Consider the following 15,946-nt stretch of genomic DNA (forward strand, 5'->3'; position numbering starts at 1 on the left):
TTGCTCTGACAGGCAGCCCTTTTTCACTAGTGCGTATCAAAGGATAGCTCATACAGAAAATATTTACATTTTTAGCAAGACTTGGCAGATTATAACTTCCCTTTTTTGTTTCTTAATTGCAGATGCAACTACCTTTATTTCAATTGCAGAGGAAATAAAAATAAAGATGAAGAAGTTGCAAAAATAAGATGAAGAAGTTGCTGTAATGTATGCCTGATGATCTACTGCATATAACGCTTCTACTGTATCTTACTTTGTATCCTCCAGGGAGAACCTTCACTTATTGGAGGAGGGCCAGGGTCTTCCCCGAGAGGAGCTGGATGAACGAATTGCCAGAGAGGAGTTCAGGAGACCACGGGAGTCACTGCTGAATATCTGCACAGAGTTTTACAAGCACTGTGGTCCGAGACTGAAGATTTTGCAGAATCTGGCTGGTGAGCCCCGAGTGACTTCTCTGGAGCTGCTGGATGTGAAGTCCCACATGAGGTATTCACCAGGCATTCTACTTTTACTTGTTCATTTTTAGGGGGTTCCTTTCTTTTAGCCCTTTATTTTTCATAAGAGCAGATGGAATTGCTTTTTGGTTGTATAGTTTTGTCTGAAACATGCAGAGGTTTTTTGGATGTTCCTTAGATTGTACTGATCCTGCTTGTGTATAAGGAAGGTTTCTTAAGCTTTCCTCTGGTTTCATTCAGACCCCCATCTGAAACAGCTCCATGTCGTATATCAGGACAAGTGGCAGCAAGGAGCAGAGCAGATAAGTCTGTCTCTGCAGGACAACGGATGGGGAAGCAGCATACCTCGCTATTTGAATACAACCTTTATCTCTCCAGTGGCACTGTGCATTGGAGCCAGCAGCTCACAAGCAAGAAAGGCAGAACAACAGCTTTCTAACTGCCTGAAATACAGGGGAGGATGGGACAGAAGGCATTTACAGGACTGGCATATCAGCATGTGATGCAGAGATGCACAAGTCTTTTCCTGAAGTGCTGCACTGAGTCTAGCTCATGGGTTGGATGCAAATAGTTTCACACGGTGCTGACCTAGAAGAAGTTGGGGGTAGCGCCTCCTAGCACTCTGGGCCTGGTTCTCTGAATTTACTCTTCATGGTAAATACAAAATAACATAAGTTGCTACTGATAAGCAATAACTGGGAAAAGAGTTAATAAACTTGATTCTTTTGTCAGTTTTTCATTTACACTAGCAGCTGGAAAATACTGCAGTCTTCAAGAGAGAAGATCTCTCATAGTCAGAGGTTACAGCAGTTAAAATGACATTGATTTACAGCAGATAATGATTTGTGCTCTGATTCTCTTGTCTCCTGGAAAGTGCTAGAAATAGCTGCTTTGTCAGGGTTGTGAGCTGAAATGCTTAATCATAGTTATCTCTAAAAAAAGCAACATATCTCAATCCTGACATAAATTCCTAAGTATCAGTGACATGACTTACAGGATTTAACCACTGTAGAACAAACTCTGTTCTACATAGACAGCAGATTTATCAGAATGTGATGTGACAGCCGTGGTCTTGGGAGGCTGACAGGTTCCATTTCAGAGGCTCCAGAAAACAAGGTAATATGCTAGACACTTCAGAATGGATTCATGTCACCCAATTTTAGCCATTTAAAAGTCAAATATTTAGTCTGCAAGAGTCATAAAGATATTTTTGCACACAGTGAAAAGGAAGATGCACATCTTACTGTTTACCCCATAGAATTTCCCAGGTTGTTTGTTTCTGCTAGGAAGGAGCTAGATTAATTGAGTGTGATGTTTCAAGTTGGATGAAATGGATCTCACATTTTATAATGCATAAGGAAGTTTTCATATACCATTGCATGCAACTGGTGTTGTATTGCCAACAAGAAGCTTAATTATATGGTAATGTAAATTTCACAGCATTAAGGAAAAAAAAGCTACTTCATAGTAGGACAAAGTAGTTTTAAAAAAGGAATAATAAAGAAATACTGGATAAAAAACCAATTTTATACGACTTTTGGTTAATCTGCGGAATTTGTTGTCCGTGATCTTACTAGGCAGATTATAAAGAGACTAGAAATATATTCCATGAGTTGAATGCATTTCAGAAAGGCCCCCACAATATGATTTTATTGTAGTCATCCAATACAAAGTCTGTTGATGTTTCGTGGAATACACAAGTTTCTATCCCTTTTATTAGTAGATGTAGCTTTATTTCTGGTCTTTGCTTATCACAAATATCCAAGTATTTCAGATTTTTGTCAAACTGCAAGTGTAAGTTAAATGCTGCCATGATATTTCACAGTCAATACAAAAAGGCTAGGCCATCTGGGAGAGTTAGAAAAAGCAACAGCAACACAATCTGTAGAGCTGTTAGGAGAGACAAATCAAAACAGCAGGGAGCAATCCTACAAAGGACAAATTGTGTAAACCTGTGGACACATTACTTTTAAAATGTAACACCTGAAAATTGCACAGTGATATTTCCTAAAGTGATAGCACTGAAAAACAGGCACAGGACAAAATCAAATCACTTATTAATTGACAAACAGGTGATGTCCGGTCTGTGTTTCACAGGCATTTGCAATGTTGTAGTCTTACTGCCAGCACAGGTACTTTGGTTTTAACTACACATATCTGTCATTCCTGATGTTCCCTTGGTGCACTTAATGTCAATATAAGAGTAATATTTAGACCATTCATGTGTTCTTAAATATAAACAGTGATTCCAGCAAAACAGTCTTAATAGACCAGAACTGTGGTATCAGATCAGGGTTTAAATAGTAGCATATGTGACTCTTACATAATTTTCTTTTTACTAGGCTCCTGAATATTTATATGCTAGTTCATTGGCATGTATATAGAAATGCAAGCTGTATTTATTTTTCTCTTAATGACCTGTGGTTTCAGATTGGCAGAAATCGCACATTCCCTGCTGAAACTAGCTCCTTATGACACGCAGACAATGGAGAGCCGTGGGCTCCGGCGCTACATCATGGAGATGCTGCCCATCACTGACTGGACAGCTGAGGCGGTGAGACCTGCCCTGATCCTCATCTTAAAGAGATTGGATCGTATGTTCAATAAAATTCACAAGATGCCTACTCTGAGGTGAGCAGGTACTCTGGAAACCCTCTGGGTTCCGTTTCTGATGTTGCAAGCCTTGAAGTGTGGGTATGTCATCTACCTCAAGCTGTCCTGTTGCAGTGAGCCTTTACAACATACCAGAAAATTACAGGTGTTTTTATCTGTGTGTGTTTATGTTGACATTTTTGTTGTGTCTTCTGGTAGCAGCATGGTTATTAAGAACCACGGAGAGAACTTCCAGAAATGTCATTTTTCTTTCCTGAAAAGAAGTCTTCAGATTTTTTCCATCTCATTGCCCTTTCAATTAACTTTTGCTACGAGGTTTTTAATGGAAAGTTAAACTGCAGTAAGAGTATTTTTAGCATAGCAATACTGTTAGATCGTCTGTAAAGACAAAAAGAGTATGGAGCTATGCAGCAGCTTCTGAATGCTCCGTAGTAAACGGCAAAGAACTGCATCAACTGCTTCCGGTCCATGCCACTGTGTGGTACACCAGTGGAAGCCTGGTGTATCACACAGTGGCATTATGGTATGTAGAGGCTTTGGCAACTTCAAGAAATATTGACTATGGAGCATTCCTGCTTAGAGGCAGCCTGGGTGGTATAAAATCACTCAGACCTGTGAATTTTCCAGTGATCTGAGTAAAAAGAGTCATTGTTCTTGGTCCCCCTCACAGGAGTATGTCCTCAATTGCTTGAATGGCACTTCATTGGCAGTCTCAGCTGAGAAGCCAAATCATGTTAATAAACATCAGAATTATGTCCCAGTAGGAATTAAAGATGGACCAAATAATAGGGAGGTGATCTCTTCTTTCTGGTATAACTATCCATCACTTTCCTTTGGCTAACCTGCTTGAAGAAACTCCACCGATGTAGGGAATTGAGAGGCAGAAATTTTGGTGCTTCTCTCTCCTGGTGGTTTGATTCTTTGCCATATCTTGCCTGCTTCTCATTCATTCCTTCTTTCCCTGCTCATACTTTCTCCTTCCTCAAAGGCAGGTAAGGGTTTCTATTCCTGAAGACCTTTCTTCCTTATGTAAGCTGAATGGATGTCCATAAAGTGAAAATCCTTTTATATTCTCTCTCTTTATGCTTGTACCTATGCTTGGCTTAAATTACTCTTTTGTCCACAAAAGGACAGCAAAGCCACTGGACCAAATGCATCAACTACATTTAAGCATCACTGAGTCAAGCAGTCTCTTAGAGATGGGTTTTGGGTGCAAGACCACAGGAGCCATCCCTTGGGGTACTCACAGTCAGAATCTTATACACTGCCTCCTTTGGGCATCCACCTCCAAACCCAGTGTCTGCTAGAATCAGTGGATGTGTAAGAACAAGAACAAACCACTATTCTGGACATTTAATTACAGTGGATGCACAAAGGTGAGATTATGTTGGGCTGAAGAAGAACTTGCAGAGTGAACACTTAATTTTCCATGTGGCTCTGAGAAGTCACCTGAAGAGCTTGAATGGGAAATTGTTTAAGGCTTGAGCTAACAAGTTATGCCAACCATTTTCCTTTCTGTCCCAGTAAATGCAGTCAGATGTTGGCTTGTGCACTACAATGACTGCAAAGAGTCAGGCCCTGAGATGAAGGGTGTGAACCACTTTGATGTTACCTATGCTGTGTCTGCTTATGATTAGGAAGGGGAATCCCTTCAGCATCTGGCACAATCCCTAAATGTTGTTTTGGTGAAAAAAGCAAAGTGTCACAGAAGAAAAGATCCTGGAATGAAGTTCTTTGGTGCTGATAGGGAGTGAATCATCCCTCCTGCACAAGGTGAAGAAGATGAAGATTGTGCAGCTGAGCCAGTTTAAATTTAGGGCAGTGTAGGAGTGACACTATCTGGAGCAGATGGACTGCAGAGGAGCTCAAAGATGGCACTCAGGCTGACAAGGTTTGTTCATGTCAGTGGGAACATCCACAAGCCACATGAGATGGAGGGCATAGTCTCAGCTGGGAGCTTGACACAGCAGAACTTTCTCCACACAGGCACACTTGAGACCACTCTGTGGGCTCCCTTTCATTCCTATTCCATTGGAGGGAAGCATCAGGGAGTGAAATGCAGCTCCTCCACCACTGCTGCTGTGAGGGGTTTGTGTCACTAGCACCAGCCCCCTCTGATGAATTTCTTGTCTCTCAAACACCTGGTGTGCTCTGTACCTTCCTGAACTGCGTGGGTAAAGCCTCCTCTCGGTCGCACAGTCTGTGCTCCTCCCGGACATCATTGCTGTCTGGCATATTTCCTCTGTGGGTGTCACTGTGTGTCAGTTGCAGTGTTTGGGCATCTGGTGGGAAGCAGGAGCCAGCGGCTAACAGCACCTACTGTTGTATTGCAGGCGCCAGGTTGAGTGGGAGCCTGCCAGCAGTTTGATTGAAGGGGTTTGTTTGACACTTCAGAGGCAGCCTATCATATCCTTCCTGCCTCACCTTAGGTCTCTGATCAATGTCTGTGTCAATCTGGTGAGTAGCCGAGTGGCAAACCCATGAAGCTTTGCTAAACCTTCCCCTGCTGTTGATTTCTCTGGACAGAAGATGACAGTTTATTCCCATTCCTGTCATTTTACCTGTCTCCTTTACCCCTCACAAGAGGACTCTAGTGACACTAGAGATAGGAAGGTTCATTTTTGAAGTGGTGCATGGGGAGATACGGTGACCGATAGCAGCGGTCAAGAAATTTATTTTCCATTACTTCCCACGCACCACTTTGAAGATCCACCTTTGCCAGACTGAGCTGAGAGTTGAGGGCTGCAAGTTGGAGAGTGGGGTGGTGGAGACTGCACACACCTGGTAGAGACGGGGAAAAGGTTGCACTGGGGATACCTACCATCCCCAGTAGGGACGGGCCCTGATGGCTCCATCAGAGGCCATTAGATGCTGGATAGTTAGAAGGGTTTACAAGGTGAATTGACTCCACTATTTTTAATGTCCCTGGCTTGATCTAGTACAGGTTTGCACTGTTCAATATTCAGATCCCTCTCTTACTAAAGTTTATGCTCCTGTGTTTCAACAGACAAGTGATATGGACAGAATTTGCCTGGTCATTCAGTGATAGACCACAGTGTTTCTGCAGCTGTTTCACTGTGGGGAAAGCCCCCATTTTGATATCCGTGTAACTCCAGCCATTTGGGCAAACAAGCATGCTTTCATTCCATGTGCAAAAATATAAATTAAGGGAGAAAGGCTGCACTAGAATTTTGTTGTTATTGGGGTTTATAACATTTTCTTCTTAGAGCACAAATGTTTTAACCTTATCTAGCAGCTATAAAAACCATTTCAGGGTTCAGAAGTGCTCTGAGAAGTGTAAAAACAATGATCATTAGTTAAAATGCAATATCTGGTTTTGCCAGGTTCCTTTCCTTCAGGTCAATTCAGCACTCAATACTGCAAGACCAGGGAAGCTCCAACCTGTCAGAGTCCACAAGACTTCTTCTTCGTCCAAGCAGAGTTAGCAGCTACCTGGTGCTAACACAAATCGGGCCCTCAGACTACTTAGAATTGTTACATGGGCAGGTTGCTACACAGTTAGCTCAAATAGGAGTTTGGAATGGACTTGCAGTTTGGCAAGCAGGCATGGCAGAGTGAATCACCCCAGAAAGCTCTCCAAGGGGCCCACAATAAGAATCAGCCAGTGCTCTAAAAATAGCAGGAAGCTCCACAGTGCTGAGGTGAAGTCATTGTGCTTACATTCCTCTGGCTGGGAACACCAGGGAGAGCTACCAGGAACATGTACTCTTACTGCTACAAGTATTTTACCTTTAGCTGTCAGAACTGAGTGCACTATGAGCTGTGGGAGCATTGACTGCATGGTGTATCATGTGTAGACCATGGAGCCGCAAAAATCAATCACCCGGGAAGGTGAGGAAATATCTCAATGATAATCCATAGCGATATAAAGAAGGAGCTCTGACTCTTTCCCTTCTAAATTGCTCTTTGGTTTTCTGGCAAAAAACTGGTTACTACCTTTTCCCCAGGGTGGATTTGGAAAAGAAGCATGCATTCATCTCCCATAAGCTTAGGTGTCTGCCAGGTATCTTCTCCCTGTTCCCATCATCTAGATGTGTCTGGTCATGGCAAGACACAGGCATATGCAGGCCTGTGATTTAATTCCTGAGGAACACATCCCAAATGGTACAAATAGCTCTCCCCTAGAAGCGCTGTTTCCTTCTGGTGATTATTCAAGGAGTTCCAGACAACCAGGTCACATGCAGGTGACTCTGCTCCAGACATCTGGGGTCAGTCAGCTGAGAGGAATCATACATAGGATTCCCCAAAACAGACTGTGTTTGAGAGGAATCTGAACATTGTACAAAACCTGGCTTTGGTCAAACTTAGGACATTAGTTTTCAAGCAAGGGAAGGGAAAAGATGTCCAGTTTCAATGCAGACTTTTTGCTTTGATGACAGATTTTTATTTGTTACAGTTGTCAAATGACATATCCTCCAACTCTAGCTGTTCCACCAGTCCAGTGCTGGTCATTCAGGGCTGGTACTGGGTACATTTATGAATGTACCGGGTTACCTGTGCACTCTTCCCATCCTTGCTGGTTCCCTCTTTTCCCCTCCCTTTCCCTGCTAGAACTCCTTCTCCTCACTGGCCCCAGCTCCTGCAAGGACCACTGGGGGGGCTGGTTCTCCTAGATCCACCCCAGCTCAGTGCTCAATGAAAGGCACCTCCATTTCACTGACGTTGGAGGATATGGCATGGATGAAACTGTAAGTAGCCAGATGTGGTGATGTGCTCTGTTTGTATTGCAGGTGATGGGAGTGGTAGGACCCTCCAGTGTGGCTGACGGATTACCCCTTCTTCATCTCAGCCCTTATCTCTCGCCACCTCTGCCCTTCAGCACAGCTGTTGTCCGGCTTGTAGCATTGCAGATACAGGTGTGTCTGCCCTGGCCCATGGCCAGGCCTTTAGAGCTTCTGGTTGAGACACCAACTCATCAGTGCTCTGTTTTCTTTCTGCAAAAGCTGGGCAAAAACTGTGGAACATACACCAAAAATTATGGAGAAGCAACATGTAATTTCTCCCTCCTTTCTGAAGGCTTGAACTGAGCTCAGAATTCATCTGTTGGGGCCAAATCCACAGCAAGCATCCATCAGCTTAACACTGCCATTGAAGTCCAGGGAGTTTGGCTGATGGATGCTGTTTAAGGCTCTGACAAGCAGGTTAGGATTCTCTGCAGGATCTAAGGAGTTAGCATAAGACTTCTGCCACAGGAAGATGGGCCCTGGCTTGGGTTACATCCATGCAAACTTTCCTGTGAGACCATGTGTGTAACTGAGAGTGGAGTTTGTGCTCTTCTGCTCTTACCTGAGCTGGTCACACAGTGTGCCAGCACAAAAAGCCGGGCAACTTGACTTTTCAGCTGCTGATGCAATGGTATCCTTGTTGCCAGAATTAAAAAAAGTTCCAGACTTTTTGCAGATTTTCACCACTATTCCTTTCTCATAGCAGCACTATAACTTTCTACAGAGTCTTTCTGCCTCTGTGTCCCTTTCCTTCCCCACTGGCATGGAATTAGTCTGAATGGTGACCAAAGCTAATTTAGCTCCAACTTGAATTTTTAAATATGCCTTGGTACATCCAGTTGAATACTTAGGCAGGTATTTCTGAGCAGCAGGATGGCTTGGGAAGGAAGGCTTACAGGGACCAACACACAAAGCGGTCCCTCCGAGCATGAGGCACTTTTTGGTACAAAATTGCACAGAAAAAGAAGAGATTTTTTCCAGCACTGAGGTAATGGTTCCTTAATCAAAACAAAACAAAACAAAACAAAACACAAAAAAAACCCCAAAAGGCTACTTTCACTTGCTGTGAAATATTATATAAAAAAAAAAAAAAACCAAAACCAGATACCAAATTAATAAATTTTTTAAAAATTACTGGGAACTTTTACTTCTATTATCTTCTTCCCCCTGTTTACTCATTTGTGGGCTTAAATGTAATGAAAACCAAACATGTCAGGAAAAACACGAGTCATAATTCCCAATACTTCCAGCAGAATACAAAACAGACGTACCTCACACCCCATCAGAAAACATCTCCTAGAATGTCTCAACCACGGTCTGCAAGCCTGAGGAGTTGCAAGGTTCAGTTGCATTTCACAGCTATGTCTGTAGCAACTGGGATGTTGTAAATGAGCAAAGGTTTTGGTGACAGACTTTTGAATTTCCTCCTCTAAAAAAAGGTGAATGACCTTTCAATGTAAGCTTGACTGTGTATCAAAAAGTAAGCATGCATTTTGTTTATTTTTCAGGAGTTCATTCTTTGAGTTAAGAAGGATGACAGGGCAGCACAAAGTGAGGCAGACCAAAAAGGTGTTTGGGAATAGCCTCCATGTTCGGACAGGAGAACATTTAGATAATGTCATTTGTGCAGTTTCCTCTGTTCCTTTTTTTATTCTCTATAGTCTGTGTCAGATCCTGATACCATTCACAGCAGTGCAGAGCTTAGGACTCAGCTAGCTCCTGTGGGATACATCTGATTTTGTTAACGATATTTAAGAGTTAGGAGTCTGGGCTTCTTACATTTGGCTATGACAAGAGCAGGTGATCCGTATGTTACTCTGTGAATTCCTTTTACTCCTGACTAAGTGGTCTGAGGACATCTCATTCAGTCAATGCTGAATCAGGTCATCAGAGCTGGTGGTGTACTGTGTGAACAGGGTGGCCAGGGGATCGTCATTCCTTGCAGTGACTTCTGTGCATGATCTGCTGATGAAATAATTTAATCCTTTTTTATTATTACTGCACAGGCTTTGAAAGAAGATTTCCCCCTAAGCCATGTCGTCTCCCCATTCACCAATCAGGAAAGAAGGGAAGGAATGCTTTTAAACCTACTGATTCCATTTGTGCTCACAGTAGGATCTGGAAGCAAAGGTCTGACTAATTTAACAAAAAGAATTTTTGTCTCTCTTTTCTGACAACTGATGTTTGCACTTTCCCTGCTCTCTGTATTTTATTTTTATTATTTAATTTGGTTTACTATCACTGGCAGTATGTCAGCTAAGTGGCCTTTGAGTCTGAGACTGAAAAGAGCCCCACTGGGAGTAGTTGTTATTTCTTCTCTTTATTTCAGCTGTGCCTTGGTTTTGAGTCAGGTCTTACACAGATGTGCTCCTGCTTTTGAAACTGGAGTGCAAGGCAAGACAAATCTGTTGTAGCAGAAGTCACAGAGGGGAGCAGAGATCACAGAAATTGTGTGCCCCTGTGGATCACAGTTTGCTTAATCCATGCCACTTCTCTTGCACAAGTCCTGCTCCTTGCTTTCTGCTATAGAGGGTCTTAACTTGTAAATCCCTAAATGAAAGCAAAGAGTAAAAGGAGAGGGGAATGCTAAAAGGAATGAGACCACTGAATGGAACATTTCTTTGTGCTATGTGGCTCTACGTTCGTGTGTGTTTGTGTTGGTGCTAAAATAAACTTTGCCTTTGCTTGCAGGAGGAGAAGCAGCATAACAAGGTGTGGGGGACGGAGTTTATGCTTAGGGGACATTTGAGATGCACCCCGCTTTGGAACTGAACAGAGTCTGGATCTTTCGGGTGTCTATGATGGGATGTAGCCTGACCTTTCTCTCTTTTTCCCCTCCCAATGTATCTCAGACAGCCCCTGGCTGGAGCAGCCTGAGGTCCTGCTGCTACTCCAGACTGTTATCAATATCCTCCTGCCACCTCGCATCATCAGCACTTCCCGCAGCAAGAATTTTATGCTGGAGAGCTCCCCCGCCCACTGCTCCACCCCAGGGGATGCGGGGAAGGACCTGCGGCGGGAAGGGCTTGCAGAATCCACCAGCCAGGCTGCCTACCTGGGTGAGTGATGGCTTCTGCTGACCACTGAGAAGAGATAGAGCTAAGGTGGAGTGCTCAAGAGTGCACTGTAGAGAGCTCAAGAGTGCTCTGTAGAGAGCACTACAGAAAACCATCTCAGGCAGGAGCTAACTGACCTCTTTAGAGCTGCTTTAGGCCTTGTCCTGAACAAGGGGCCAGGCCAGATCATGAAGCCAGGAGTACCTCCGAAATATATCACGAGTGATGTCTTCACTGCAGCTGGAGGAAAAGCAGCACAGGTAGAAGTCGCTCAGTTTTCACGCTGCCAGACTACAGCAGTGAAGCCACAAAGGCGAGTCAGACCGCCCAGCAACGTCTAACATCACAGCCTCATTGGCCCTTGGCTATCTGGGGTGAGAGGTGGTGTAGTCTGTCTGGCTGCTGGCCCCACACACGGTCCTTACTGACTGGTAGGTCCCCTGCTTCCTATAGGGTGGTGCAAGAGAGTACTGCCTTATCTCCCATCTGACCCACAGGTGAAAGGACAGAAAAAATAATTAAATTGGAGATGCAGCAGCACTGCAGGCAGTCGGGCCTATACGGGGACAGTTTTCTCGCAAAGCACCCCTTCAAACATAGCTTCTCTCTTTCTGATTTTGTGAGGGCGAGCATTTATCTGAAGATTTATATTTGGTCTTTGTTAACCTGTATCTGAGGAATACAGAGGTGTAATGGTTGAGAAGTCTTGGCCATCCCACTAAGAAAGATGGAGTAGTCAACTTTCCCCCAACAATTCCCAGGCCTTCCTGTTTTTACCAGACATGGGGAACATGGAAAGGGAGAGATTCCTTGTCTCTCCTGTGATTCAAGTGTTAAGCACTGCCCACTTTCATGCAGAGCATTATTTTGAACTTCATTGCTGTTCATCCCCATTTGTAATGCCATGATCTTGCTCTTGTGAATTACTGCCCTTGGCTTACAGGACCATATTTGTATTTAAATTGCAGTGTGACCATGACTCATGCAGCTGCACTGCTAGAAAGTTTTTCATCACCCTATAAATCATCTGCAGAATATTGTGCTCACAGGGTGACTCTTTGTGTGGATATGCTTGGTCAAGATTTTTGAGGTTGTCTGATCAGCCAGGACTGTATTCCTGCTCTGAGCTGCTTTCAAAATATCTGATTCTGGGAAGACAAAAGAACTCTACAGGGAGGGAGAGGGAAAGCCAGAGCAAGAAAATACAGAGGGACTTAGGTATCAAGTAGAGAAATTTCTCTGGGAATGGGACTGCCAATACTGATCCTGAGGCCTTTATTACTAGAAGGTTGGTTGCTCCTTCCTTGCCATGTTTGGAGACTGATAGAAAAGACAGTTGTGACTCTGAGGTGTGTGGGTGTGCATGTACATGCAAAGCATGCCTGTATAGGTTTGTGCTCACTGTGGCCCTCTACCCCATTCTTCCCCCAGTGCTCGTGAGGGACACTGGTAACATCTCTGACTGCCCTTTGCTGATGTGTGTTCCCCTGTAGCCCTGAAGGTGATCCTTGTTTGCTTTGAACGCCAGCTGGACAGCCAGTGGTACTGGCTGAGCCTGCAAGTCAAAGAGATGGCCCTGCGGAAAGTGGGAGGGCTGGCCCTGTGGGATTTCCTCGACTTTATCGTAAGAACGCGGATCCCTATCTTTGTGCTCCTTCGGCCCTTCATCCAGTGCAAGGTAACAGTTGCTTTGGCTCCTGATTTTTTCACTCCCTGAAGGCAAGATAGCCCTTATTCCCCAGCTGAGAACAGAGGAACAGCACTTCTGGAAGAATTATATATGTATGGAGTGACCTTCCAGAAGTTAGTAGGCCTAAGAACCCTTTGAAACTAAATCACAGAGCTTTTTCCTAGCCAAAACTAAAGAGCATCTCAGTCATCCAGGTGCTCTGATCCATGGAGTACAGCTAGTCGTAGTTCCTCTGGATGGGGAAAGGCATGTGGACTTAATTCTACAATGAAGACATTCAAAGCATTTGGAAGGAGTGTGAATGTGCTGAACCTGGGAGGATGTTGGCAGAAATTTTCTAGTAATCTCTCTTCTGCATAGAGCTGGGCAATACAGCTAACAGCCAAGAAGGACCACTCCTCTTTCCATCTCTTGGATGAAGGTTCTGACAGGAATTTTGTGGATGGACAAACAGCTGCTAGGCTGAGGCATTTGGGCTTAAGTTAATCACAGCTTCTCACCGGTTATCAGGTAGACTAGCAGATGGTACTCTACCTTATTTAGCCTACCTTGTCTCTTGGACAGACTAAATCATCATGGAGGAAGGAGCTGTCTCATGACAGGATCATGAGGATAGAGCTTAGAATAAGGAAGCCCTCATCTCCATGTAACCTGTGCCACTGAGGTTTTGATCTCTGTTCAGTCAAATATAAGGTTGTCCCTGAAAGAGAGCTGGAAACCTCATAGATGGAGTCAAAACCGCTTGAGTACAAAGCCTGCTGGCTGCAGGCTCATGCTAGTCTGGAGACTACTCCCTGGGCACCATCTCCCTGCAATGCTAATGCACCCCAATTTTGCAGCTGCTGGCCCAGCCAGCTGAGAACCACGAGGAGCTGACTGCCCGACAGCACATCTCTGACCAGCTGGAGAGACGGTTCATCCCACGCCCACTCTGCAAGAGCTCCCTCATCGCGGAGTTCAACAATGAGCTGAAAATCCTGAAGGAGGCCGTGCACAGTGGGTCTGGTAAGGAAGGCAGGGAGAGCTCAGGGCCATCAACCAAGGCCGGACGGATACTTGCCTCTACAGTAACTTGTGAGGCAGATCTGGCCTCTGCCTAAAAGGGGAATAGGGCAATCCACACATACCGTGCCAGCCTTCCCCTGGAGATTATGCTCAGCCTTGCCACTGAACAGCCAAAAGAAGTCCAGGTTAGCTGTGAAATACATCTATTTTTCCAGCAAGTCTGAGTCCTATTCCTTAGCAGCTGGATCTTGCTGTCTCAGCTGGCTTGTGCAGCCACAACCCCAGGGCAGTGGGCCCCTCCATGCCACTGTAAAGCCAAAGCTCCTCATGCAGAAATGTCTGGCTGCTCAGCAGCAGCAGATCGTCCTCGTTTCTCCTGGTCTCTTTGATTTTTCTCTACTGTGACAATCAGATCAGCATCCCTGAGCTGATGGGGCACTGGGTTCTCTCCTGCACAAGGGGAGACTTTTCTTCAGTGACGGCCACCCCTGTTGCCACGAGATGGCAGCTGCTGGTCATACATGGCAAGCAGTTTATGTGCTTTGTTCTTAGGGAAACAAATTCAAAAGGATGTGCTTCAGTCTTTTTTCCTTGGCAAGAATTTGCCTTGTTTCTAAATGTTGAAGCTGATCTGTAAAATACTGGTTGTGCAAATCAGACTGCATAAGTAAAACAGAGATTTTGGAAAGGTGAGGCAAGCAAGGCAGCTGTTTGTGTTTTATCACCTCTGCCACCCCCATCAGAGTACCACAGAACAATTAAGGTTAAAAAAGACCTCTGAGATCATCAAGTTCAACCTCTGACTTATCACCACCTTGTCAACTGGACCATGGCACCAAGTCCCATGTCCAGTAATTTCTTGAACACCTCCAGGGGTGGTGACTCCACCACCTCCCTGAGCAGCCCAATGCTTAGCAGCCCTTTCCAGGAAAAAATTCCTCCTGTCCAGCCTGAGCTTCCCCTGGTGCAGCTTGAGGCCATTTCATCTTGTCCTGTTGCTGGTGGCAGGGGAGGAGAGGCCAGCTCCAGCCTGGCTCCACCCTCTTGTCTGGGAGTTGTAGAGAGTGAGAAGGTCTCCCTGCCCCACTAGTCCAGGCAGAATGAGGTGCCCAGTGTGACAAGAATGCTTGGCTTGCTGTTGATTTCCAGGGCCACGAGTGACTTGGGTTTGGTTTTCCCCCTCTTGCGCAGCTTACCAAGGGAAGACATCTGTCAGCACTGTGGGCACCTCCACCTCTGCTTACCGCCTGAGCCTGGCCACCATGTCCCGCTCCAACACTGGCACTGGCACAGTCTGGGAGCAGGACAGCGAGCCTTCCCAGCAGGCCTCACAGGACACGCTGAGCCGCACAGATGAGGAGGAAGAAGAAAGTACGTGGCCACTGATACTAAGTCCCAAACAACTGAGGATGTTTTCTTGATGCCCAGAGGCTGGCTGGGAGAGGAACACAGTTGCCCCTGGCCCAGTATGAATAAAAGGTCCACAGGAGCATGAGGTTGAGCAGCTGGTGTGGCTGGTATACATGGTGTTAAAGTTTGTGTTGTAACATACCTCTTCATTGCCTCTGAGCTGTGGCAAGGCAAAGGGAAGGGCACACGAAGGATTTTAGTGCCTGAGATGTGGGCTGATGTGCAATCATCATAGTTCTGACAAGGCATTTGGCAGCCAGGCCTCTCTTTGGCCATCATGACAGTGGGCAGGGGCTGTGGTTCTGTAGTTGGGATACTGCAGGATCCCCAAAAGCATCAAACAGAAGGAGTGAAAATGGGGGGCTCAAAAGAAAGGCCCATGCAGTTACAGCAGAATTGCCTTTTGGGAAAGAGCAATTCGCCTGAAACTTTGCAGGTTTATTTTAGCTGGGTTTATTTTAGCTGGGTTCACCACTAAACTTTGTACAATCCACCTACAGCTGTATTGCTTATACATTGTTCAGATATTTACTCACTGTGGCAAACTGTGGTTTCAGCCTCAGATTAATTCTGAGCCACTGTGTGGAACGGTAAGTGCCATCTTCCTATCTGAACTGCAGCATTATTTCCTCAGCCCTGCCTTGGATAAACACTGCCGTAAAATATTTCAGTACATCAGAATAGGAAAAGGTCAAAAAGAGAGGAAATTACACAAATCCACCTCTTTGTTTTCTTTATTTGTAATTAAAAGTTGTGGTGGCAAAAACCACAATAAAGTAATTTCTTTCTGGATACTTGATATAATTTGAAACAGCACTGAAAATTTCAAGCTGTCCTGATTGCAGTCCAGCTGTCTGCATAGTTCTGTTGCAGTATGATGTATTTGAGTCAACTTATCCAAATCTTTGGTGATATTTTAAAATGCATGTCCTGAAGGGTGTTGAAGGGTGTCAGTTCTGCATTTTGCTGTCA

The 15,946-nt window shown here is 44.9% G+C and overlaps 1 protein-coding gene across 3 annotated transcripts in view; it reads left to right on the top strand.

Annotated features, from left to right (window-relative positions):
- LOC138113511 (protein unc-80 homolog) overlaps positions 1 to 15,946 on the top strand; it is a 142,297-nt gene that overhangs the window by 103,887 nt on the left and 22,464 nt on the right. For all 3 annotated transcript variants that reach the window (XM_069021868.1, XM_069021867.1, XM_069021869.1), the window contains 9 exons: positions 268 to 486; positions 2,886 to 3,086; positions 5,402 to 5,525; positions 7,820 to 7,945; positions 9,820 to 9,943; positions 10,666 to 10,872; positions 12,363 to 12,547; positions 13,399 to 13,564; positions 14,756 to 14,935. In XM_069021868.1, the coding sequence (XP_068877969.1) occupies positions 268 to 486; positions 2,886 to 3,086; positions 5,402 to 5,525; positions 7,820 to 7,945; positions 9,820 to 9,943; positions 10,666 to 10,872; positions 12,363 to 12,547; positions 13,399 to 13,564; positions 14,756 to 14,935 (1,532 nt within the window). The remainder of the gene's footprint in view (positions 1 to 267; positions 487 to 2,885; positions 3,087 to 5,401; positions 5,526 to 7,819; positions 7,946 to 9,819; positions 9,944 to 10,665; positions 10,873 to 12,362; positions 12,548 to 13,398; positions 13,565 to 14,755; positions 14,936 to 15,946) is intronic.

The sequence above is a fragment of the Aphelocoma coerulescens genome, chromosome 7 (genome assembly GCF_041296385.1).
Source record: "Aphelocoma coerulescens isolate FSJ_1873_10779 chromosome 7, UR_Acoe_1.0, whole genome shotgun sequence".
Taxonomy (NCBI): Eukaryota; Metazoa; Chordata; class Aves; order Passeriformes; family Corvidae; genus Aphelocoma; species Aphelocoma coerulescens.